General features: G+C 40.9%; 1 protein-coding gene across 2 annotated transcripts in view; it reads left to right on the top strand.

Annotated features, from left to right (window-relative positions):
* The window catches only part of dmxl1 (Dmx like 1), a 52355-nt gene extending 27034 nt beyond the window's left edge, over positions 1 to 25321 (top strand). The window contains exons 25-51 of one of the 2 annotated variants that reach the window (XM_080046647.1): positions 274 to 371; positions 507 to 672; positions 1780 to 1908; positions 2067 to 2205; positions 3130 to 3917; positions 5181 to 5279; positions 5684 to 5854; positions 7243 to 7434; positions 7994 to 8070; positions 10336 to 10457; positions 11285 to 11542; positions 12042 to 12244; positions 12598 to 12746; positions 13033 to 13118; positions 13264 to 13465; positions 14057 to 14174; positions 14550 to 14612; positions 16199 to 16285; positions 17027 to 17145; positions 17707 to 17854; positions 21036 to 21096; positions 21534 to 21661; positions 22172 to 22249; positions 22442 to 22533; positions 22680 to 22732; positions 22991 to 23208; positions 25083 to 25321. In XM_080046647.1, the coding sequence (XP_079902773.1) occupies positions 274 to 371; positions 507 to 672; positions 1780 to 1908; positions 2067 to 2205; positions 3130 to 3917; positions 5181 to 5279; positions 5684 to 5854; positions 7243 to 7434; positions 7994 to 8070; positions 10336 to 10457; positions 11285 to 11542; positions 12042 to 12244; positions 12598 to 12746; positions 13033 to 13118; positions 13264 to 13465; positions 14057 to 14174; positions 14550 to 14612; positions 16199 to 16285; positions 17027 to 17145; positions 17707 to 17854; positions 21036 to 21096; positions 21534 to 21661; positions 22172 to 22249; positions 22442 to 22533; positions 22680 to 22732; positions 22991 to 23208; positions 25083 to 25310 (4272 nt within the window). In that variant the 3' untranslated portion in view covers positions 25311 to 25321. The remainder of the gene's footprint in view (positions 1 to 273; positions 372 to 506; positions 673 to 1779; positions 1909 to 2066; positions 2206 to 3129; positions 3918 to 5180; positions 5280 to 5683; positions 5855 to 7242; positions 7435 to 7993; positions 8071 to 10335; positions 10458 to 11284; positions 11543 to 12041; positions 12245 to 12597; positions 12747 to 13032; positions 13119 to 13263; positions 13466 to 14056; positions 14175 to 14549; positions 14613 to 16198; positions 16286 to 17026; positions 17146 to 17706; positions 17855 to 21035; positions 21097 to 21533; positions 21662 to 22171; positions 22250 to 22441; positions 22534 to 22679; positions 22733 to 22990; positions 23209 to 25082) is intronic. The other variant, XM_080046648.1, reaches the window with a different exon arrangement.
* Positions 25322 to 25347: the final 26 nt, after the last annotated feature.

The raw sequence follows: 25347 nt of genomic DNA, 5'->3' as shown, positions 1-25347 counted from the left end.
ATTTCAAAGAAGCTATACTCACATAAAAAATCCACATAAAGGCTTTGATCGTTGGTCATTAGGGTTTAAGCTGTGTGCTTCATAGTAATTGCCTCATTTGTAAATGAAGTGTTGCCAGGTAGAGGTAAGTCAAATTTTGCTAATGTTGCTGTAAAATCCAGCTAAGTTATAACTTTGAGGCACTCGCTAACGGCCAATAAAGCTACATCTTGTTCTGTGGATAAAACTGTAAAGGCCTGAGCTGAATGTATTCTTTTTCATTTATTTTGTCAGGTTGCCAGGGCTTCTTTACAGAGAAACAATGATCCTCTGGATGCAGCTATATTTTACCTCGCACTGAAAAAGAAGGCAGTGGTCTGGGGATTATACAGGTAGGCACAACTGACTGCATATCCAAACAAGTCCACACACACACACACACACACACACACACTCCCTCTTCACAATACCAGGAGCCTGTGATATCAGTATTGTTGTTGTTCTGAATCCGTAATGTCTCTGTCCAGGTCTCAGAACAATGCCAAAATGACAGAATTTTTCCGCAACAACTTCAGCGAGGACCGGTGGAGGAAAGCGGCTCTGAAAAATGCCTTTTCTCTGTTGGGAAAGCAACGTTTCCAGCATTCTGCAACCTTTTTCCTTCTCGCCGGCTCCCTCAAGGATGCTGTGGAGGCAAGTGGAAAATAGACATGACACTCTGTTTGCAACACGAGTCAACTGCTCAGCATAAGATATATAACCCTTGCCGTCAGAAGTAAAGTGCTTCTCATTTCCATTTACAAAATGTTTGCTGCATTGTAATTGTGCCTCATTAATACATTTGCCAGTCAAGGGAAGTGTTTGACGATATTGTAAAAGACAGAGCAGAGAAACAACATTCACAACAACTCAACCTCGTCACATGTATCTCTGTAGTGTGTGCAGCATCGTTGTTATTATTAGAACAGCAAGGCATTCCCGCAGTGGTTTCTTTGTCAAGAGCTTTTAGCACAAAGCACTGAAGAATTATTGATGTTGGCAGTTGACTCTTGGGTTCTGTTGATTTCCCTCCTTTTTGTGAGAATTTTCAATAGCATCTTGTCACATTCATAAACCAGCAGCATCATAGTCTTGTTGAAGGTTTGCAAATATATTCACGTAGCGTTTGTTTATTGTGTGAACTTTCATATGTTTTATGCAGTGTTGTTAGAATGGCTGTTTGTAGTTTGAAAGATTCGTACATTTTGCTGATGTATCAAGAGGTCAGCTTCTGGTCATCCATCTGGCTTAACCTTTTATTCATCAAGGTTAGTTCTGTTTTGGAAAGTCCCTTGAGCAGTGAGGCTCATTATTTCAATTGTGTGAGTAACTGGAGCTTCCCTAAGCATTTTATGGAAATGAGCGTCACCCAGGCAAAGGGCGTTCGTTGACTTTGCTTCGTCTGGCTGACTGGGCGATAGTCACATTAAAATTCACGTCACACCTTACCAATGTTTCATTCAACAGCTTCAACTATCCACTAACTCATAGCTGTGTGTACACAGGCTTTTAGTTTTTCCAATTTTTGTTTAGTTTATTTCCTTTACTTTCTTAAATGTAAACAAACCAAAAACAAAAAGCTTTAACCTCAGAAGATCAATATGTCCTTCTGGAATACTGTGTATCCAGACTGTACATGGTTTGTCTGCTTACGTATTGTCTTATCTCACCCCATTCAGTCCTTTGCCAAATGCGCAGAAACCTTTCTTTTTTTTAAGTGATGGTATACTGTAATACCTTGTTTATCTTTGAATCCGCCAGGTGTGTATAGAGAAAATGCAGGACCTACAGCTGGCACTGGTGATCTCCAGACTGTACGAGTCTGAGTTTGAGACGTCGTCTACCTACAAGAAGATCCTCCAGCGACATGTTCTGGGACTAGACAAACAGGTGCAGGAGAGTTTGTGTATATAGATCACAGCATCCCCAAGCTACTGTTTCTGCTGTGGAAAAATGCACAATCATCATCCTCATGAAACTACCCAGTGTTATCTGACTCTGCAGCATTTTCATTCAGCCCTTGTAATTCTCTTAATTGTATATTTCAGATTCCAGCCCACCCGGATCCGTTCCTGCGGAGCATGGCTCACTGGGTGCTTGAGGATTACAGCAGGGCCTTGGACACTCTGCTGGAGCAGCCTGCTGACAGCACCCAACCTGGCTCCACTGAGAGCAAATGTGGCAATGGTAGGCCTGCAGTGCTCTACTGTGTACCACAATTAATGTTTAGTTTAACACTAAATTAATAACCTAGACGACTGTGAAAGTTCCCTACATTACAATTATAGTAGCAGCAATGCAATCATTTGTACAAATTCATGTGTCCCATGTTCTCATTGCTGGTATTGACAATGTATTCTGATCATTTTAAGTGTTGGCCATTCATAGTAATGATTTGTTTTGACGAGTATTACATTTATTTATTTTATTTCTATGGTTGTTTTTATCATTTGTTTGAAGGTTAAACGACATCCTTTAAACATACCCAGAGAAATGTGGTTTCAAAATAGGTTCAATTCATATTGATATTTACGGATAAAGAATCTGACTATGTTAAATGGAAAATGTACTTTTGACAGTAGTAGGTGTAGTCTGTACTCTCAGAAGCATTTAAAATATCTCATTGTTCACTTTGTAGAAAAGCACACTGCATTAGAGGTAATTCCAGGGTCGCAGACAAGTGCTGCAGTTTGTATTTTGACACTGTGAGGATTGAATCCTTTGTTGTCAAAAAATGTCTCAGCTTTCCAGTTATTTTTGGTTCTTTAAGTATGTGAGATTGCAAAAGTAATTGCAGCCTTCTGAGTACAGAAAGCCATTTAATTGAAGAAATATACAAGGCATGCCTTGTGAAAAGATGAAGAACTGAACTTAATATGAACCTCAGTTTGACTAAAGAGCCACCAAACGAGGCCCAGATTAACATTCCTGAGCTACATCCGTTTCATAAATGATGTTCTTAAAGCATATTTGATATACAGAGAAGAAAACACTAGTTTATGAGAAGGTTAGCAATAACTTTATCACACAGCCTATCCTTGCTGGTACTCTGGTCAAAGCAGTAGGCCAACACGGATAAAAGACAATATTCTCTCTTTGTGTCTATGACAGGTTCCTGTTCTGTGTCTTCCTGCAACCCCATAGTTTTCAACTTTTACACCTATCTTCGTATCCACCCACTTCTCCTTCGTCGCCATTTTGGCTCTTCAGACAAGGCTAAAGTCGGCCTGACCTCTGAGCGTCGCAGGGCTGACTCCATCAGCCTGGAAGAAAGAACACTGTTTTTCACAGCCGCGTACACACACCTGCAGGCTGGCTGCCCCATGCTGGCCCTCGAGGTCCTTTCCAAGATGCCCAAAGTGAGGAAGCATTCCAATCTCTCCCACCAGGAGGATACAGGCATCGCCGGGGAACTCAGTGTCGGGAGCAAGAGCGGACAAACATCTGACCCCGACTGGTCTCATCCGGCTCTCAACGGCTACGAGTCGGATGGACACAGCCACTCAGACTCCGTATTAAGCTTTGACTGGAGCCAGCCCTCCATCACACTTCCAGATGAAGCCCTGGAGCTGAAGTGGGACAGTGACAAAGATGGTGGGGATGAGGAAGAGGATGAAGATGAAGAAGAAGAAGAGACTAAAATGGATATGAGCGGGATAACTGCAGATAGCAGCAGTGTGTTCCAGGACGCCATGTCGCCGCTCATGGAGACAATGACGGTAGAGGACATTGACGACAGCAATGACTTCTTAGCGCCATCTAACGACATCTTGGCCACCCAGCTGAAGTTCACCACCTGCCTGGAGATTATGACCAATGAGCTGCGGACGCTGTCGACGGGCTATGAACTGGAAGGAGGGAAGCTACGTTATCAGCTCTACCAGTGGCTAGAGAGAGAGGTAATAACACACGCATGTTTAAACACTTTTAAAGACGTGTAGATCACATCCATCATGTGTTTATATAGTGTTTTATATTAGGGCTGTCAAACAATTACAATTTATCAGATTAATCACAGGATTATGTGGATTAATCACGATTAATTTTACCATTCAAAAAATGCCTGAAAAATTCTAATTTTCTCTGTATATTGTTGTATGAACTGAAAGATAAAGGACAGAAGGTGGATATGTACATTTAAAATTACTATTTCTATTAATTGAAAATCCAAATGATGGTTTTTATACTTAAAATACATTTAAATCAAACTAAAATATATAGGCCTACCTACCACACCATAATTCAATTGGTCTGTCTCTTTACTATGTCTTTGGGCAAATATAGGCTATATAATGGCATTTATTTTGTGAATCTATAGGTTGTGCATTCTTTAATACAACTTGAATACAGTCCGCGGTGTGTGTACGTGCGAACATGTCCTAGGGGACTGTTCATGTGTGCCAGGAAGCCGACGTTATGTTGATGTCTACTCACACACACACCTCTGAAAACTGCAGACGTTTGTGTCCTCGCGGGCTCTGAACAGAGCGGACAATGTTTCTCCTCCTGTTGCTCCCGACATCAACTATCACCCGCAGCAGTTGATTTTATATACTATCTATGCCCCCGGCACAGACGTGACTGTTAGCAGTTCAAAACATGGCATGGGCTAGCGTGCTGTTATGTTTGGCTACGCGCAGGCTCAGCTACTGATCCTGGGTCAGTCACAACCACAACGTTAGACTGACTGTAGTACAGAGCCGGTGGGATGCACGGCGGGGATCATTCTGCACATGCGTTAATTGCGATAAAAAAATTAACGCGTTAATTCCAGAAATGAATCACCCTGCGTTAACGCGATAATTTTGACAGCCCTAGTTTTAATATGTGGAGTGAAGCATTGGTCTGCCCCCCAAGCCCCCACCCCTTAGATTCACTCAATAAAACTTTTATGACTTGCATAACTCCCACATATCTCTCGTGTCTTCGTGTTAACTGTTTGAAGATAGTATCTGTGTGCCCAGTGCACTGTGTCAGTGCATATGAACATCATTTCTGAAATAACTCCAGGGGTTTTTCCCTTATGAATTTGTTTGTCTTTCTCCGGGTGAAACTGTCTGTGACAATTTTGGTGAAATGTTTTGCTTTCACTCCCAATGTATGCAACAAAGAAAATCCTTCTTTACTAAATTGATTTTAAGACAATATTGTGTTTTCCCCAGGTGGTGGCTCTCCAGTGTTGCTGCAGCTACAAGCCCTGCTTGCCAGAGCTGTCGTTCCAGGGTGATGGCCCTCTTCCTGGTTTGGCGGAGGAGGAACAGGTGGGTGGTTGGATAGCTGGCTGCTTCCACATTTGTCTGATGTTCATGAGGAAAAATCGACTAACACTCGCTGTAATAAAAAAAATCAAGATAACTGCACGCAGTGTTATGACATTGTTTGAAAATGTGTGTTTTATTTAAGATGGTTGCAACTTTTCATTCTGGATATTTGAATGATGTTGCTGAGGTACAAAAAATCCTCCTGACATGCTGCAGTAAATGTTGCAACGGCATGGAAAACCTTGGTTTATTTACCGGGATTTTGACAGATTTTTCCAATAAGACTACAGATTTCAAATGACCTACTCGCTTACTCTGCAGCAATTGTTTTTGTTTTTTTCAAATTGTGTGCTCTCCCTGTAAAGATAAAAAATGAATGAATGAATTGTTATTGGTTTTTCTAGCGGCCTGGGAGTCCTCGTGGTGACATCCAGAGGAGCAGGAGACACTGGCTGCAGAGTAACCAGCCCTTACTGAGGATGTTTCTGAGCTACTGCAGCTTACATGGCTCCCACGGTGGAGGACTGGCCTCTGTTCGCATGGAGCTCAAACTGTTGCTTCAAGAGTCTCACCAGGTAATTAATACATATACACACTGATTGACAGAGCTTGATAGTTTGTGTAATAGCTGATGTTTAAGGTTGTCTGTGAAAGAGATAAAATGATTAGTAATTAAGGTAATAATAAGCCTCCTGAGTGAATCATTGATACGAATATTGGTAATCAATACAGGATGTTAAGATTGAGTTGATTGAGCACAAAGTAAATGTGACATTATTTGCCCGAATACTTCCTCAGATAGGCTAACAATAATAATGCATGAACACAATACATTTTTTGCAACACAACAGACAAAATAGCCACCAGCTACATTCACACCGTCAAGCCAAGCTATTATTAAAACTGATGACAAATTCTCTTTGATGGGAAGGATACCAAGCAGATGAGGGGCAAAGTATGAATTAAAGACGAACATTACGCCATTTGAAAGCTTGTTTCAGTGCAACCAGGGTACCAGGACAGACACACACACAGAAAAGTATTTATTGTGCACTGTCGACCGTCTGCACACCTCCAGCCGTGGGCTGACAGGTTGTGCCCATTCTGAGCTCCAGAGGGAGTTCCTGCCTTAGGCTGACTATTAAAAGGTTGAGTCAATTTGCAGGAGGTAAACAATACAACTCAATGAGCAGCTTTGGGAACAGATCTCTTGAATGGTAGCATAGTGGATAGGCACAGGGGTCCTGTCTCCTTTTTTACTTTGAATTTGAGATAAAAGCTTTTTTTTTTTCTGTCACAGCTCCAGGTGCCATGGTTGTCAAATTTCTCCATTTGTTGTGTTTTTTCGTGCTCTCCTTTTTAGTATCAACTTCAGACATCAGTGTGTCAAGGTTCTGTTAAGGAGTTTAGTGACAACTCAATGTGATTCATCAAGTGTGACGAGCTTAGGCCTCTGGTATTCTTACACACAGTGTCATGTTCAAGAATCTAATAAACACTTGCAAAACCAGGCACCACACTTCTGCCTATCTATTCTTTTCACACATACAGTACAGTTCAAAATACTTCATGCTCTCTCTAGGTAAGGGATCTTGTATGACTTGTTTTGGTTCAGGGAAAAATGCTTTTATTTCACTGTTCAAAGCAGCGCCCCTCATTTCCCAGGCCCATTTCTATGCTGTCTATTTTACCCTCTAAAAATATAAATGAAAACGTTGAATATCTTATTTTTATTTTTATGTTTACTGTTGCTGTGAGTGCGACGTGTGTCCCAGAAAGTCTGATGGGTGTTTTTTTTGTGAACCGTAAACTCTGAATTGTTTTTATATACTGTGCAATACACAATCAACATTGTCAAAACAGTGTATGTATCCATTGGTGCATCTATTTTTGTTGTGTCCCGGCAAACGCTCTTTTTTTTAACCCACAAATGAACCCACATTTCAATGTTTTCTCCGCACAGGATGACTCCATCCTATCAGCTGTGACTCCATTTTCTCAGCCGACCTCTATCCCTCTGCTGATGGCTTGCACAGCCAACATAAAGACAGTGGTGGCCAATCCCATCGTCTACCTGACTAACCTGGCTCATGACATCTTGCAGACCATCAATGCACTGGACTCTCCTCCACATCCCGATGTTGTCAACAATGAGGTAACTCACTCTCTGGTCTCATTTATACATTGTCATTTAATTGTATCCATATTAACACAAGTCAGCCAATAACTATGGAGATATTGCAGTATCAGGAAATGACATATACAGTATATGTTCAAGGTATTTCAGAAACCGGGACACGTTACCAAGTTGTCAACTTAAAAATGTCCCACTCAGTTAAATAATTCTTAAAATTTAAGATTTAGAAATTCTTAAGTCAGACTATCTGCCTTAAGATTGCTTTTGGAACTAATCGTAAAGTTTAAATTAAGTTTGTATAGCATGTTGTCATCAAATCTTATATCTAACAATATGTTGATCCTAGGGATTTCTATTATCGTGAATATCCTAACATGAGTAGCTTGAAAATATAAAGATGCTTCCTATCTGTGAAGCTAAAGAAAAACATTATTTTCTCTGACAAAACGTAAGGTTAAGGGATCCAGAATGGAAAGCCATTTTAAGAGTTCTAAGAAGTTTGATTATTATCAGGATGAAATTTTCATATTGTCCCATGCCATACTCCTCAAACACTAAATAATAATTCTCACTTCAGATCTACGTGATGCACACATTGGCTGCCTCCTTGTCAGCCTGTATATATCAGTGTCTGTGTGATGGACACACCAACAGGTAAGTGTCTCACCTGCCTCACTTGTTACCAATATTTTTAAGCTGTTCACTCCTCCAGACTCCAACGTTATCAGCAGCTTCACAAACCATCACCTAATTTCCCACCATACACTCGTTAACAGTGAAAAGGGGACCTATGGAAACAAATCTTTGCAGAACCCCAGTGTTTGGGAGAGAAATAAGCTTTAACAGAGCCTTACTCAAAAAGGTCCTTATAGAGTATCTACGGTGGAGCATCTCTCCCAAAAAAGCTTCTTGAATTCTTTATATGACTTCAAGCAATGCTTCACTATTATGAAACTATGTTCCCTTTTTCATTTTCACTAGCCCACACTGGATTCTTTAGTTATGGAAATTGATCTGACTTTATTTGTTATTCTAAGCATTAGCATTAAGAAGTCAAAATGCTGGCAGAAATAATTGTAATTTAATTGATCGTGTTTGTGATAACAGAAAAGAGGGGAAGGGATGTACTGCTAACCAAGCATTACTTTATAATGAGAGGGTAATGCACACATTCATGGCAATTCAAACGCAACCAATGTAAAATCAAAGTGGAAAACGCTTTTCAAGATGTCTTAGGCTTTGTTTATGCAAAATCATCTTAACACAAGCTTCAGGCTACTTTTACAAAGCTCTAAAAAAAGAAAAATATGACAGTCACTTGTCTGTTTTGATCGTGTCGGGAATGATTCATGAGAGCTGAGAGGGGGTTGCTGTCTGTGATTCTTATTGTAAATACTTAATTAGATTTTTGGTTTTGACAGATGGGAAGAACATTGTTTATTTAAGAACCGTAGCTCGCAATCGCTTTGATCCAGTGGGATTTAAACTTTGGAAGGTTGCATGTATGTGTGTGTTCAGAGGATAGTTTCTCATCTGTCAAGACAACTCCAGATCCTTTGTTTGATTGCTTGATGTTGTACAGAATCTTTTTATTTTATTTGTATCTATGCTTGAGCAGACCTATTCTAAGAAATATAATGAATGGTTTCAGTTTAATAATATTTCGATAATCGAGAGTTTTTCGTTTAACTTTTTAGAGCAAGCTCCCTTGCTTTTAAATCTCAACCCATTCGGAGCAATGGGAGGAAATGAGCGTTTGGTTTTGCATCTTCCTCATCCACAATATGACATAACTCATTTACACACATGCAGCCGTTTATGGCATGCTGTTTGCGATTTGAACAGTGTTTACTAAATTGGAAAAAGCTACGTTATAATTTAACACCGTCTTTTAATATGGTAATTGTTATATAAACTCCCCTGTTGCGTCGCTGAAGAGGTGTGATGAAATGGTGTCTGTGTTTTTTCTTTCCTCCATGTGTTGGAGTGAAACAGCAAGTGTCCCAGATACTTTACTATCATGAAACTAACTTCCCACATTACATAGTTAGAAGGATTTGGTGGATTTGGGTTTACAGTAACAGGGGCTTTAAAGATGCTTAAATATTTCTGAAACAGTCTCATTTTTCCTCTGATGACCATAAATTACATGCAACAATAAATGAGACCATCGGTGCAAAGAATTCTATTTTTATATAGTTTTTCTTAATGCCTTTGTAATGGGTACGCTCGCACAGGAACAATAGCTGGCGTGGTAAAAAATACTACCTCTTTTGTCCAAAGAGGGCGCTAGAATTAACACAAACTGAAAGTTCCTCGGAGCAACGTTTAACAAAGAGAAAGTTCAGTTTTTTGCTGCTGCTAATCAGGACGGTAGGAGCTTCACCACGCAAAGCTGAAATCTGTAAATCATTTGGAACCAGGCCAAAATCTCACACACACACACTCTCTCTTACCTCTAACCGTCCACATACCTGTCTCTCACACCATGCCGTACCTCTGTCAACCAAACTGGTATGTTGCTACAGTAAGCCCTTTGTTTACAGAGCCTAGGCTGTGTATTAACACTGGATATTTTTTCAGCACAAACATAGTACAGACAGGTAGTGGATCATGAGGAGATATTCACTGATTATGTCAAAAAATTATTTTGACAACAAGCGTTCTCCGGAATCACTGACTGCACCTTTTAAATGAAGTTGCATTAAAGCTTGCTAGCGTCAGGTTTGTGTGTTTGTGTGTGTGTGTGTGTGTGTGTGTGTGTGTGTGTGTGTGTGTGTGTGTGTGTGTGTGTGTGTGTGTGTGTGTGTGTGTGTGTGTGTGTGTGTGTGTGTGTGTGTGTGTGTGTGTGTGTGTGTGTGTGTGTGTGTGTGTGTGTGTGTGTGTGTTCTTTCATTTTGTCGGTTGGATCTCCCACAGCCACATGAACCAGTTCACAGGAACGGTGTATCAGAGTGTGTTGCTGTCTCAGAAGCAGCCTGTCAGAACCGTCAGCATGGATGAGTCTGTGCAGCCCAACACTTCCCCTGCACAGTGGCCAGGTAAATCAAGACAGACTCAAACAACATTGTTGGCCTGAATTCTATGCAAGAAAATCATATTTGTTTTAATTGTCAACAAGTGAAAGACCCAGACTAACTACTGAATTTGTCCATCTTTCAGTACTACCCTGTGTTGTCTGTGACATTTCAGCTCTAAGCTTCCTACTTAAGGATGTCAAACAGGTCTTCCATATTTAGTTTACATTTTTATAAAGGCTCAGTAATTTGCTTAAACAGCTGACTATGTAGTTTAAAAAAAAATGTGTTCAGCTCTGGATTAATAAACTGGATTGAATCTACAGTCCGTGCTGATTGCAATGAACATCAAAGGTCTTCTCCTGGGATTTGTTCTCAATAAGAAATAAATAAATACATCCTGTTTTCAGGGAGAGGTTGTGCACAGAGTGAGAGACAAAAACATGTTTGACGAAGATCAAAAACAAAAACTTTTCAGCCCTTGTAAATGTCATTGTCTTTTTTCTTTGTCTTTCTCATTTACTGTTTGCTGTTTCTTATTCTGTGCAGCTCTCTGCCTCCCTAACCCCTTATCCATCTTTTCTGCCTTTTCTTTCGATTAACTCTACTATTTCACGCTTCAGCAAGTTGACTGTCAATGGGCTATATATTCTTCTTTCTGTTTTTCTTGATATGAAAATATGGTCGTAAGAGTTTACAATTCGTTATAATATTTTGGTCGGCTCCCAAAACTTTCGGTCCTTGTCCTTGTTAACACATTTTTAAATAGTGTTTAAAATGCTGTCTTCTTTCACTCCTCTTATCCTCCCTGTTTGTCCCTGCATTAATGTTCTTCTTTTCTTTCTCTGCAGGTATCGCCTCTCTGATCCGCATGTTGAGCTCAGCGGGTGAGGAGAGCCAGCCGGGCTTAGCCGTGCTGCTGTGTGAGATCCTGAGCGCCGTTTTCCTCAGTCTGTTTGTTCACGGCATGGCCACTCACTCCAGCAGCGAGCTGTTTCGCATCGTGGCCCATCCCCTCAACAGCAAGCTCTGGGTGAGCGTGTTCGGGGGAGGCGCCCGCGTCCCCGTCATAGAGAAACCCAACAGCCCAACCAGAACGCCCACGCCAGGTCAGGAGAGATTTGTTTTGGGCTTTTCCTGTCTGTGCTGTGCTGTGCTGTGTTTTTTTTTTTTTTTTTTTTCTTTTCTTTTGGAGGTGACCCAGAAGCTAAATCAAATCAGTCCTGTTAAATTAATTGGGCTCCCGTCTGTAGGTCATTGTGAAATCCATCAACCTGTTAGTGTGGGAGCCGTTTTCCCCTCACACCCTCTGCCCGTGCTAACTCCCCTCCCAGCTGGCAGGGAGGGAAACCTGATGTAATGCAACTCTAACTTCCAGTTTATTTGACAAATGTTGACATTTTGAACTACTGTTTTTTTTTTTTTTAATATAAATTATTAGAAGAGAATTCAATGTTAGAGGCTGATGTTATTGTCATCATCAATAAAAACTAGAGAAAAAAAGGCACGTCTGACTTGGCGCATGCATTGTAAATGATGTGAAAAGGCATAAATCATAGATGGAGCAATTTAATAAACACTTTCTCTCCTCCCCCCCTCCCCCCCCAGCCTCTCCGAGCGGCTCAGAGAGGAAGTCCAGGCGCTTCAGGATCCTGTCATCACGCAGTGGATCCAAAGAGGAGTCTGGGACAGAACGGGAAAGCCCCACCAGTCCCAAGCATGTGCCTGTGGTGGAACAAGAAGCTTCCTCCATCTTCAAAGAACGATTTGTCCCTCCCGAGCTCAGCATTTGGGATTACTTTATCACTAAGGTAATCCAGAATATTGATTAACACCCCCCCCCCCCCCCCCACCCACCCGAATAATCTGTTGGAGCATCACAATTTCATATCCATTCTTTTTCTTTCTTTTATGTGTCTAGCTTAAATGTAATGACTTTTATTCAGGATAATGTTCACGTACAACAGCATCATTAGATTCTGATTGTTAAGGTCATTGTTACATATTTATACCTAATAAATCTTATAGAGGGATATTGTAATCATCTCTGCCATACAGATATGTGTATATTTCTTTTGACGATTACCTTATCTTTTGGTGATTTTGTTTAAGCTCAAACAGTGTTTGTACGGGTGTTAATGGTTGTCGTTCTTGTGTCTTTAAGCCTACACTGCCTCCATCGGAAAGCCGGACTGACTACGACTCGGAGGAGAGCCATGGGAGTCAAGATGAAGAGGAAGATGGGGACGAGTATGAAGATGTATTTGACCCCAACTCTCCACAGAGAGAGCATTCCAACCACAACTCATACAGGTAATGACACGAGCCAATGAATGAGTAGATAATACTACAAACAGTGGCTTGTCTTCACTTCAGTTCTAGCGGCCTATAGAGTTAAATCCTGCATTTGTTAAAAGCTGTTTGCGTCCCTCCATTGCCCTTTTATATTCAGTCCCCACTGTCTCTAAATGTAACTCCACATTCAGCCTGAACACACTTTGATTGCCCTCAGTGTATTGGAAGCAGCTTTAGAGCCATTTGGAGTAGTTCTATTCAAATGTAATCTAATTTCTAAATGTTTTCTTATTCCTCCTGCCAGTTGGTGTTTGATGCGTCTGGCGATGGTTCAGCTAGTGTTGGTCAACCTCAAGTCCTTTTACCCAATGGCAGGATACGATCTATTGGGTAAAATACACCACACCACACCACACCACACTCTGCAGTCCAGGATGTAAACAAATGCAGCCTACATTTCTCCCCCAGCCATGTCTCAGCTAATCTTATTGCCTGGTTGTTTGTGTGCGCCTGCCTGCTTTCTGTTTGAACACAGATCTGCCTGTGGCCTCTCCTCTGTGTCACGCGGTGCTGAAGACGCTGCAGCGCTGGGAGCAGGTGCTGCAGAAAAGGCTGGAGATCTTCGGGGGCCCGCCTTCCAAGTACATCTCCACCCACCCACAGGACGAGACAGCCACACCTGGACCGGCCCTGCTCAGACACAAGGCCCTGTTTGAACCCTCCAACACCCCCTTCAGGTAGTGCCATGAGCTGGGGGGATCAAAAGCACAAGTTAGATTATTATGAGGATTTCTGTTTACACTATTTTGTACCCTTCCTTTTTTTTAAATTGACTATATTTGAAATCATTCAGCCTCTACTTTTTTTATTCATAATGTTTTTGTTTTTTCATAGGCATTTGAATTATCCATTATTGTATCTCTTCAAGCTTTCAGATATACCCTTCAGCTTTTGACTATCACAAATTAAAGTAAAGATGATGTATTTTACCTTCGGCGTGAGAATTATCTGCACGCGCACACACACACACACACACACAGTCATGCACATAACCATAGATTTCCTCCTTTAGAGAGATGGAGATATGAGCCCTGTAGATTTGCCCATGTCACATACAGTACAGATGCACTGCTGTTGAAGGAATAACAGTAACTTTATGACGCATTTTGCTTTAAGCTCTAGATATGTGCAGTTTTCAGATCAGCACCAGTGGCCCTGATCGGAGAAAAATATTTTCTAACCCTTTTTTTTCTTTGTGCTTCAGTGAACGGATACGACTGATATGAATGAGCGTTTGGTAATAATATGCAGGAGCTATTCTTTTTCAGGACTAGCCACACTTCAGCGCTGCCAGTGAAGCGTCTGTGGCAGTTTCTGGTCAAGCAGGAAGAAGTGCAGGAGACTTTCATTAGACACATCTTCACCAAGAAACGGGACCCGAATGAGGTACACACCACGTTGACAAACATTCCATCCCAATGCATGAACTGTGTCTATGTTGCACAACTAGCACTTTGTATTAATTGTCACTGAACAACACATTGTTACGAAAAAAAAATTCACAGCTCTCTGAATTTAGCCCCGGGTGCCTTTTCTCTTTCCGCATGCTAACCACATGTATAATTACTGCCTCCAGTTGCGTGTTGGCGCTTTCATTTTATACAAATAATAACACACTGTTTGATTAACAGCACAATAATTCAGTTTCTCCGTGTGTTCAGCTGCATGGTTCATCACTGTTTGTTGTTGTATGTTGTGTGTGTTTTTGTGCGTCTGTGTGTGTGCTGCGACTACCCTGTGCTGCTTCCCCGATCATTAAAGTCGGGTGAGGACCAGACTGACAATATGAAATGTTCAAGCTTGGAGGAGACAGGAAACAATCAGGTACTGCTGTCTGATCAATTGTGACCTATGGTGCTGGGCTGGAACACTGTCATGAACCAAAATTGGCTGCACATTTTTTTTTTTTTTATCAGATCCTTTTCTTATGTTAGCTTATTATATTCAAACTGATCTTCCAAATTGTATTCTATATTTTGATTATGTAATTTTGATTATCTTACTTTGCTCTTTGGATCACATTGAACTTAATTGGTGTCAGCCCTTTGGGGTGGGCAGACATTTTTGTTATCCCTGCTCTCTGGTTACTCTAAATTCATAAATCCATGTTTCCAAGAACCAGTCTGCAGCAAAAAAAAATTAGATGTTCACAAAAATGGGATTTTCTATTTATCAACAACAATGCTATTGATTTGACAAGGCCAATGAGTCAACAATATTGTATTCTGCACAGATGTCTTGAAACATGCATCACATCACCATACTGTAGTGTGGGCGATTAAACTATAGATTATATAGTCAACTGCATGGTTGACTATATATTGGAACATGCACATCGTGTGCCATGTATTTGCCTTTCTACATGTGACAGGCCACATTTACTATGAATAGTAAATGTGGCCTGTCACATGTAGAAACAGCATTACAGTGTGTACGTTTTTGTAGGCCATGAACTCTGTATGTTCCTGTCACTGTTTGATTTTAATCTTACATTAAGCTGTCCAAAAACCCATGTCTTGCGATCTTGAATTGCACTCAACACTGATGCTTCATAGAGGTTTTTGTAATCTTCTGGCTCTCACAGTGCAAGCTGCCACGATGTAGCTGCTCCATTCTGCTCTGTGTTAATTAACCCAGTCTCTCAGAGGACAAGCCATGAAGCTGAATAGCCTCTGAGTAATGGGCCCAACACTGTCGCAGTGAATCTGCGTCCCACAGGGATTATGTGCTCGCTGAAAATGGCAAACCACCATATTTAGGTTTCTACAAGTCAAGTTCCACTTTATTCCATCCGACAGGTAAAAGACATGGTCTTTTCCCCTTGAATAAATGCAGTAAATGCTTTTAATTCAATCTCATACTCAAGGGATGCTTCTCTCTTTTTGAGTAACTATCTAAATGTTAGATCACGATACAATATGCAGAGCTACAGTATAACCTACTCTGCTAGATACTGCATCCATCCCGTAGGACCTCTACGGCGGTACAGTGTGTGCTTGCGCTCCTTTCTCAAGGGTTGTTGTGCTCATGCTATCTAATGGCACTAACATTGTTATGTGTGCTGCTGTGGTTAACACTGTGGCCTGTTTCATCTCACATGTCCTCTTCTTACCCCGAAAGGCAAGACAAACAAACACATAAACTTACAGTGCACATATTCAATAGTGCAGAAAGCAAAGACCCTATAGGCTTAGCTTTATCTTCACCAGCAAATAATTTGACACTTTCTTTCTCAACCCCTCTCATGGATCATGTCAGGTCATTGGTTCTGTAGCAGCAAGGCACGAGCATCTGAAGTTATTGTTGTTATTTGTCTGCAGGAAATGTTTACCAACATTTCAGCTGTAGTGATAGAATCTCCATTTTGTGTGTGTGTGCGTGTGTGTGTGTGTGTGTGTGTGTGCGTGCAGTCTGAGTCAGATCTGGGCAGCCCCGCCGGAAAGGCGCGCATCATCCACAAGGAATCTGACATCATCACAGCCTTTGCCATCAACAAGGTACAATTCTTATCTCGGATGTCACTGAGCAACACAATGTACTATGAGAAAAGCTATTTTCATGTGAGGACAGTTTGTTATTGAAGCCTTGAACAGCAAACAAACAAATAACTAACAAACAAACATAAACCATCAAAAAGTTGAATGTATTTTATTTACATTGTGTAACCTTCTGTGGGAGTAGATTCATCATCTAATAATTTGTGAAACACTATTGGCTATACATCTCTCCTACAAAAATGTTAGTCTTCTACATTTTAAAGCTGCTTATATTAACTATGGGCCAAATGTCAGTCTATGTTAATCAAAGGGAATAGGAGGATATTTTAAATGTTTTTGAAACTGTCAAATTTTTCCTCCTAATCATTATAAATGACCTGCAAACGAGACAATCAGCGAAAAGAACACTATCTTTATATAGTTATTATTTATGCCTTATCTCAGGTCCAATTCCCCGCACATTCAGACAACACTATGTACAGCTGAGCGGGCAGACTGGAAAAGTTGACTTTGTTTTACCATCGTCATATTACAATTATTACACTTACATAGTCAAAAGACCTCAGGTCATCACTAAAAGCAAAGTTAGAAGGTTCTAGGCCACCTGCACAATGGAGTTGGAAATACCTTTAATACCTTCAACATTTTGCACATACATTAAGGCCACCCTGTTTTCCTTACTTATCCCCTTTATCACCCACCTCTCCATTTCCTGACTTTCTGTCTCTGTCTGTCTTCCAGGCAAATCGCAATTGTTTGGTCATGGCCTCCACTCATGACATTCAGGAGTTGGATGTGTCATCCATCTTGGCCACACAGATCTTGACATGGATTGATGATGATGAGGCCGAAGCCAAAGGGTAAAAAAAAAAAGCTGTGTGTGTGTGTGTGTGTGTGTGTGTGTGTGTTTGCACATATGTGTTCCAACGACTGAGAGTTCATCCAGAGTAACATCAACCCTTCTCTTTACCCTCATACCAATCAAGTTAAATTGAGTGTGGGCACAGGCGAATGTGAAAGGTTCAATAATGATTGTGTAGGTGGTGCATATGCATCTGTATTCTGTTCTGTGTCTGTGTTTGGATGAGCAGAATAAGCTAAATGTATTTATGTACAGCTGCTCCTTAATGAGATGTTGTTTTAAAATGTCTGAGCAGAGTCTTTTTCTGTCAGTATGCATTGTTAGCATTTTTCTCTTATTGTTTCTCTTTAAAAGCACACAGTGCCAACAAAAAAGCAAGGTTGTCCCGCAAAATCAGGATCATTGCTTTCTCAAATCTTCATCGAGTCTATTCAGGCTGAACTTTGTCTCGGAGCTATATCTGGACTGAACGCACACAGTTCGCATTGATATTGATTTTTTTTGGAATATTGAAAATGCATGATTACATATACCTCATTATTCTTCTGTCTGTCTGTAGTGTTGGGGGTGATGATTTCCTGGTGATCCATACACGCGATGACTTTGCTGCGCTCCACGGTACCACACCGTACACCCACAGCAGCCTCGGCACGCCCATCAATATGCCCTGGCTGGGAGGACTGCAGACGGGCCGTGGTGCATCTGTGGTGAGCTCGAGACCTCAATTTGTATGTGATGATGTTACCCGAAACCCATTATCGTTAATGGGTGTGGGGGGCATGTAGGTGATCCATCCACAAAAATCATTAGTCGGCAACATTTTTAAGAGTGACGATAAGCAACGGGGAGCAAAGACTATTTTTCAGGGGAAAAGGCCAAATATATTATCAAATTTCAGATTGCCAATTATGCGCACCTGCTACTTTTCTTTGTCTTCTTTCTGTTTGAACATTTTTAAAGACATAGCCCTAGGATTTAGTGACTTGATTGACATATACCACTATGTTCTGACATTTTAAAGATATGAGAACTATTTGATTAATATAATCATCATATTAATCTTTATGAAAATATTTTTCAGTTGTAGCCATTATTTTAACTACCATGCGATGATAAAATTAGAGTTGACTCAACTTAACCTCAACAGCAGAGCGATTATTGTCATAGGTTTAGTACGCTCCTCACTGCCTTTATAGAATGAATTGATGTTGTCTGTTGCTTTTGGATTTGCACTCAAAGCGAAATCCTCAAAGCAGTTTAAATGACTAATTAATAATTCATCTTTCGTCTGCGCTCCGTTTGCCAAAAGAATCATGACTGCTGCTAACATTGGCTTCCCTCATTGACTCACAAAGGAACAAATATGTTGCTGACTGCTGCAGCTTGGGAGACACCGAGCCCAAACCTTCATATTTATGTATTTTTTTTTTTTTACGTAAATGCCTGTACAAGCTGTTTGTACTGAGCTGAGAAAGTTGGCGTTAGCACCCTGGCAGTGTCTTTTGTAACAAGTCATGTTTGTTGATAGTAACCAGCCCCGCTCATTGCTCTTGATATGCCGACTGGACAGTAAGCACCACTCAGCATCATAATTATTTTACCAACCGCTCAGGCAGTGTGCTCAAGGTTGGAGCAGAATACATTGATACAATGATAAATAAAATCCTTGGCAGACATTGCTGTTAATGTATGCCTCCAGATAATATCATACAATGGTAACTCAGCTTTAGTGTGTTAAGACATTGTGTGCTGTATGATGATAGAAAAATCATCCATGTGTGCTGTAACCTAAATGAAGAATGGAATATGTTAGGCATGATGATTACGATTACAATTTAGAACTTTTGGGATTTTGACTATAGACACTTTGTTACCTGAATGTGATGGATTCACTAAATATGTTTCCATATCTCAGATCTCCTGGGTCACTGTATGGAATGACAGTGGCGCAAAAAGTGGGTATTCACTATATGCGGCGCATAGGGGCGCCGCACTCGAGGGACGCCAAAACGATCGGGGGGAAATTATTTGGAGTTGGCATTTTTCTGTATTTAACAGCGTTTGTGCAAATGATATGATCAGTAACAGTCACGTGACTGATAAGGCGCCCCCCGCTCCTTTGCCTCCTCCTCCCCACACTATAGGCGCTCCAGTGCGCGCCCCCTTTAGCATGAGCTGGAGCGCGAGAGCTTTCATTTGAATCGTGTTGTCATCTGATGACAGGGACCTACAGATGGAGAGGCAGAAAAGAAAGCTCTCGGGGGCACAAAACAACAGAAAACGGGAAGATTGATAAGGAGAAAGATTGCGTGGATGGAAAAAAACTTTTCAAAGTGGTTGAATGAATAAATACACCGTACACAGTTTGCCAACCTTTGTTTTATATGGCCGATTGTATTGATTAATGCACACTGATTATCGGCCGCGACTCGCAAATTGTCACTGCAGATTAACGTGTCACCTCAAGTTTTTGACTATTGCTGTTTTCACAGTTTTTGAATGGTAGTGTAGTGAATATAGGCAGGCCAGCGCCCAAACAACAAACTCACCTGTTTCCCACTATTATCATATTTTGCACCATTCCAGTGCACGACTGAGTTTTGTGTGTGTGTGTGAGAGAGAGGTTTGATTGATGGTTGTGTAGCAATGATATTGAAAATCCTGTTCGCCACAATCTTGATAGTTTATTGTAAGGGATTTGGTGCGATAGATTTGAGGCTCTAAGTTATTTTCTGTCTTATTTAATGCCTTTTCTATCTCCTTCACTTGAAAAAAAAAGTTTTATCAACAAGCTGGTTTTTCCCATTTAACCGTTTTTCTGAGCTGTTTAATGTTTTTCTTAGTAAATACATACACACGTTGTATGGGTAAAGTCAAGAAGGTTGGCTGACTAACTTATTTGGCTCATTTTACTATTTATTTGAACTGAAATAAAAGTTTTCTTTGTCTTTAATTCTCTTCACCAGAGTACACAGCGCCTGCTAAGTGTCTGCATACCCCCCAGAAAGTGGGTAGTTGCGCCCCTGTGGAACGATTTTCTCTGTTGTGCCAGAGATGCTTGAGCTGTTATCATGTGACTCAAGTATCAAGTTACAGTCATGTTGTTTCTACTAACTCAGCAGTACCGTTTAGTTTGTTAAAGTTTGGTTTGTTTCAGTTTGGTACTGAACGGTAACCCTAGATCTGGCTTGAGTTTCCACTGCAGACAGACACTACCATTAGCTGGTAGGTGGGCTATGATGATAGAAACAGCCAGTGCTATCCTAACTATGTTTACAGCTATGTAACTATCGTGCAGCGGGACACAGTGTAGACCACCAATAAATGCAATGAAGATGTAGAAGATGACACGATAAACAAAGAGCTGCACGCCAACATTTTCTTTCAAAACACAAAATTCTTTCACCACCTTCTCTCTCTATGCTGTCAGTGTTTTTTACTCTGGTGTTCACGCGTTGCTGGTGTCGTCTATTTACGACGCTCATTCAGTCTCTCATCCATGGCCATGTTATTTCATGTAGCACAATACAGTTTTTTAGCACTCGGTTAAAGAATTAATCTTCAAGATCACTTTGAAGTTGGTAATGAGATTTTTTCTAATATGAAATGATTCTAAAATGTTTTCTTTTCCCGCTCTTGTGATGCACAGCAAATAAAAAAGGGCCTCAGAGCCACAAAAAATCAGAAAATTGTTGTGTCCTTAAAACTAAGCCTTATCCTTAACCCCAACTGAAACTGTATGAGCACTGCAGATGCCATAGCCTAGCAGTTGCCGTTACACAATGCTTCCAGCATTCACACTAATAATGAGCTTCTGCCTTGGCTTCTACTAATATTGACGGAATAAAAATATTCTCCTTTTCCTCCTCTTCACTTTTCCTCTTCCAGATGATAAAGAGAAATATCAACAACGTGAGAAGGATGACCTCCCATCCCACACTGCCTTACTGTAAGTACAACTCTAATGTCTGTCGGGAGATGAAAAGACTATCTGCATCTTAAAGGTGCCATCCAGATATATGTCTAATCTTTAAAAAGAGATGATTACTTCACCCAAAAAGTTTAGTTTCTCGTATAGATTTTAAGCAAGTGGCATGTATTCTTTCACGGTTGTTTTAGAGTAAACTCTGAGTGAGCATACTTGTTACAACCTTTTTATTTACCTGCCAAACCTCAGAGTGGGGATTCAGCTGTGAGGTGATTGGGTTGAATAATTCCCAGCAGGTCATGGGAACAGCTTTTAAAGTGTGTGTGGGGGTGGGTGTGTGCGATTCATCAATTATGAAATAGATGGATTTTTGTAAACGCAGAAATGCCAACACCTGATGTTAGAATGCTCATTGAGATGGAAAATGAGCTGAACTTATGTCCCGATTTGTTTTTCAGACCTGACGGGAGCTCAGGATGGTAGCGTGAGGATGTTCGAGTGGGGTCACTCCCAGCAGATCATCTGTTTCAGAAGTCCAGGCAACTCCAGAGTCACTAGGATACGATTCAATCACCAGGGCAACAAGGTAACACAGTCACACACTCTACTGTACTGTATGGACTGGCTCAAACTATTCTTAGCTTTTCCAACTAATTGCAGTGTGATGTGGGTCAGATTCTTCAACATTTTCACACTTCCTCCTCTCGTAACTTTGCCATTCAGTCACAAACCACAGCAGGGAGTTTGGCTCCGGCACACGTTTTCTGAAATCACACCACTTGCCTCCAGCTAATCATTTTCTCAGATGGTGCCCCGTCTGTGCCAGTGCTATCTTAATCTGAGTGAAATATGCTTTTAAAAAACAGCTGACAATAGGGACGAAACGAAGAGCTCTTGATTATAGTTATATAAGTGGTGCTCAGACCTAAGAGGCCATTGATACGACTTGGAAGGTACATTGAGCCGATGGGAGTGAAGGCTCCTAATGATAGCATTACCTGGCAGCAATATGTTTTTGGTTGTGAATGTACTTACATTTAATTTTAACTTTGTTTCAACACAGTCTAATATATGCACTCTGAATGTTTTTGTGTAGTTTGGTATTGTAGATGCTGACGGTGGTTTGAGTCTCTGGCAGACCAACACCAGTGGGAATGCACCCAAACCGTACCTGGTAAGAACCTCCCTGACATCCATCATTGTACCGTATCTTCTTATTATTTTCTTTCCTCTTTTTTATCCTTTTTTTGTCTAGACATTCTCATGTCCTGACTCTTTCTTCCTGTCTACATCATTTTAGTTTTCTCCTCTCCTGCTTCTCTATTACTGTCACTATTACTAAGTGTGGTCTTTGTGTCTCTGCCAGACGTTGCAGTGCCACAACAAAACAGCTCACGACTTTGTCTTTGTGGGCTCCTCCTCCCTCATTGCCACCGCAGGTCTCTCAACAGACAACAGGTACAAAGACTTTCATCTCCCCATGAGACTCTGATTAAATGCTGAGTATTGTCCATTCAGTTGGGCTTTAGCCGACTGGGATAATGACATTTATTTGATCAAAATGCTAGAATTGGTAGTAATTTGGTCATTTTTGTCCTCCACAGGAACGTGTGTCTGTGGGACACTTTGGTGACTCCTGCAAACAGCCTTGTACATGGTAAGATGCAGCAAAAGAAAAGCATTATATATGATTTTGTAACAGCCTCTTTAAATAACCAGCTAAACATTTTGCATACATTTTGATAATTGTTAATGGGTTTTTTTAGAGCAAAAATTCCAAAATATGTATGTCTGGAATATCTGTGTTTTCCTTCCAATCTTTTTTTAAAGACGTACACTTTGAGTTTCTGACATTTTATTGACTGAATGAATACGATGTTCTCCTGAACATATCTTCTCCTCCTCTTCTTCTCAGCGTTCTGCTGCCATGAGTCCGGTGCCACGGTGCTGTCCATGGCTCCCCGGCAGCAGCTGCTCATCACAGGCGGGAGGAAAGGCTGGATCAGTGTGCTGGAGCTTCCTCACAGACACCAGAGACAGAGCTTCCAGGCCCACGACTCTCCACTCAAAGCCCTGGCTGTCGACCCCACCGAGGACTGTTTCATCAGTGGATCATCTGAGGGCAACATTAAGGTATTTTGAAATGAGTTCACTCGAGGTCATTTTTGCATCCCAAAAAGTTAAGAAAAGTGATTTAAATACCTTTTTATATTGCATAGAAAATAAAATTTGGAGAGAAAGGAAATTTCCAAAGGACCGGAGAATATATGAATATTGCTTAGTATTTGTTGATATCTTTCGAGGTCTTCTGCTGCAAGTGGAAACTGGACAGTTTGCTCTGTTAGAAAGTTTCCCAGAAAGGGTAAAAAGTCATCAAAGTTATTTGAGGAAGAAAAAAGTCGAATAACTTTAACAACTTTTTTTTTTTTTTTTTTTTTTTTTTTACCAGAAAGTTATTAATTTTATGAGAGCTTCAGTGGGAACATTCATTCTAAAATCTTCTTATCCTGGAGTGGAGACTTGCTCAGATAAAGCTCTCCCACAAAGTTAACCTGCACCTGTCGGAACAGGACGAAGACTGTTGCATGTATCCATGGTGTCAGTGTGCGCCATCACAGTCAATCAAACCCAATGTCACACACATGAGTCATTTCCTGCTCGGGACAACAGTGTGAGTGATGGAGACTAAATTATTAGGTAAAAGTGACACAGAAAAAAAGGCAAAACGGAAATGGTTTTTACTGAGCAGGCAGAAGATGTGGTCGTCTAAAGCTAATAATGTTCCAAAGATGGCAGCTCTTTCATCTCTTCAACTTGAATATGGTGGAGCGTCTCACGCTGCTGTCACTCCAAGGATGAAGCCGCTGCGTCACGCTGACGGACCAGAAATGGTGCAGTGCCACATCTCCTTGAAATTCAAAGGATTTTCATTCCGCATCATTGCACTGAAAAACTCTATGCGATGTGACTCATTTGAATTGCAATCATGTGCTGGCTGATTGAAAATGCAACATGGGTGTTCTGTAAATGGATAAGCTTTTGAAAGTGTTCGATGAGTCCATGGAAGTGGATGATTAACTAATATGTTCAGACTTCAGTCTATGAATTACCTTATCAAATAATAAGGCTCCCAGGCTGGGAATACGATTCAAACAAGGCAAGCTAAGCATGGTTCACAGTGGACGGTCATTGGTTCCTACTGAAGATGTACATCTTTGGGAATAGGCCACAGAATATAGAGTTTCATTTTTTTAAAGGGTGAACAGGAGTGAATATAAATAGTTTATTTGTTGGGGACTATTGTCAAGTGTTGATGTGCGCTAGTGAGTATGTAATGCACCAAGATGTGTGTGAGGGGGATCAAGTATGATGAGAGATGCTTCCTGACAAGTTAAGTTGTACATTTTCCTTTTCATACAATGTTCACTTTGCAGAGTACCTTAAGTTATCAGATAAAAGAATATCACTTGTTCATTTACTTATGGAACTAATTATTAATTGTTTGCATTACCGTTTTTCATTTAGTACATCCACAAATATAAGCAACATCTAGCTCATCTTTCCTTTTCTGTTCAGTTTTCGGTAACATTTATTCTCCTTTCCCCTGCAGCTCTCCCTCAGGCAGATAGTTTGTCGGTCCAGTATAGCTCAAAGTAAATTACATTGCCCACATTCATTGTGACCATTAAAGAATAAGTTACATCTGGCTTTGGCTGCTATGTAGACAAACGACTCACAAATTACACCTCGAGTTGGATGGCCATTCCACATCTTTTCACTCGTAGAGTTTAGGAATGTTTTTCTGTGAACAGTGTCACAGGTCCTTTGTCAATCACATACATTTTTTTTAATTTTCAATATCTGGATCAAGTCATTGGTGGTGTTGGTCTTTTTCGTGCGATTTGTTGACATTCAGACTTTTACCGGATGTATTCTTTAATTAGTTTCACTGTTGTGATGAACTCTTCCCTTCCTAACCTGTCCCCTCCCTCCCTGACTCCTCACAGGTTTGGAGCATGGCGACTCACTCTCTGCTCTACAACTTTCCAAATGAACACGCGCGCCAGTCTCTGTTCAGGAACCTGGGCACGGGCGTCATGCAGCTGGAGGTGGGACCGGCCAATCACATCTTCTCCTGCGGCGCCGACGGAACCATGAAGATGAGGATCCTCCCCAACCGCTACAGTGTTAATAACAACAACAACCTCAAGACCGACGTCAAATTCTTCATATAGAAGAAGAATAATGTGGTGAAGCAATCCAATTGAATCA

Source organism: Ammodytes marinus (assembly GCF_949987685.1).
Source record: "Ammodytes marinus genome assembly, chromosome: 2".
Lineage (NCBI taxonomy): Eukaryota > Metazoa > Chordata > Actinopteri > Uranoscopiformes > Ammodytidae > Ammodytes > Ammodytes marinus.
This window is presented reverse-complemented; position numbering and strand designations above follow the sequence as displayed.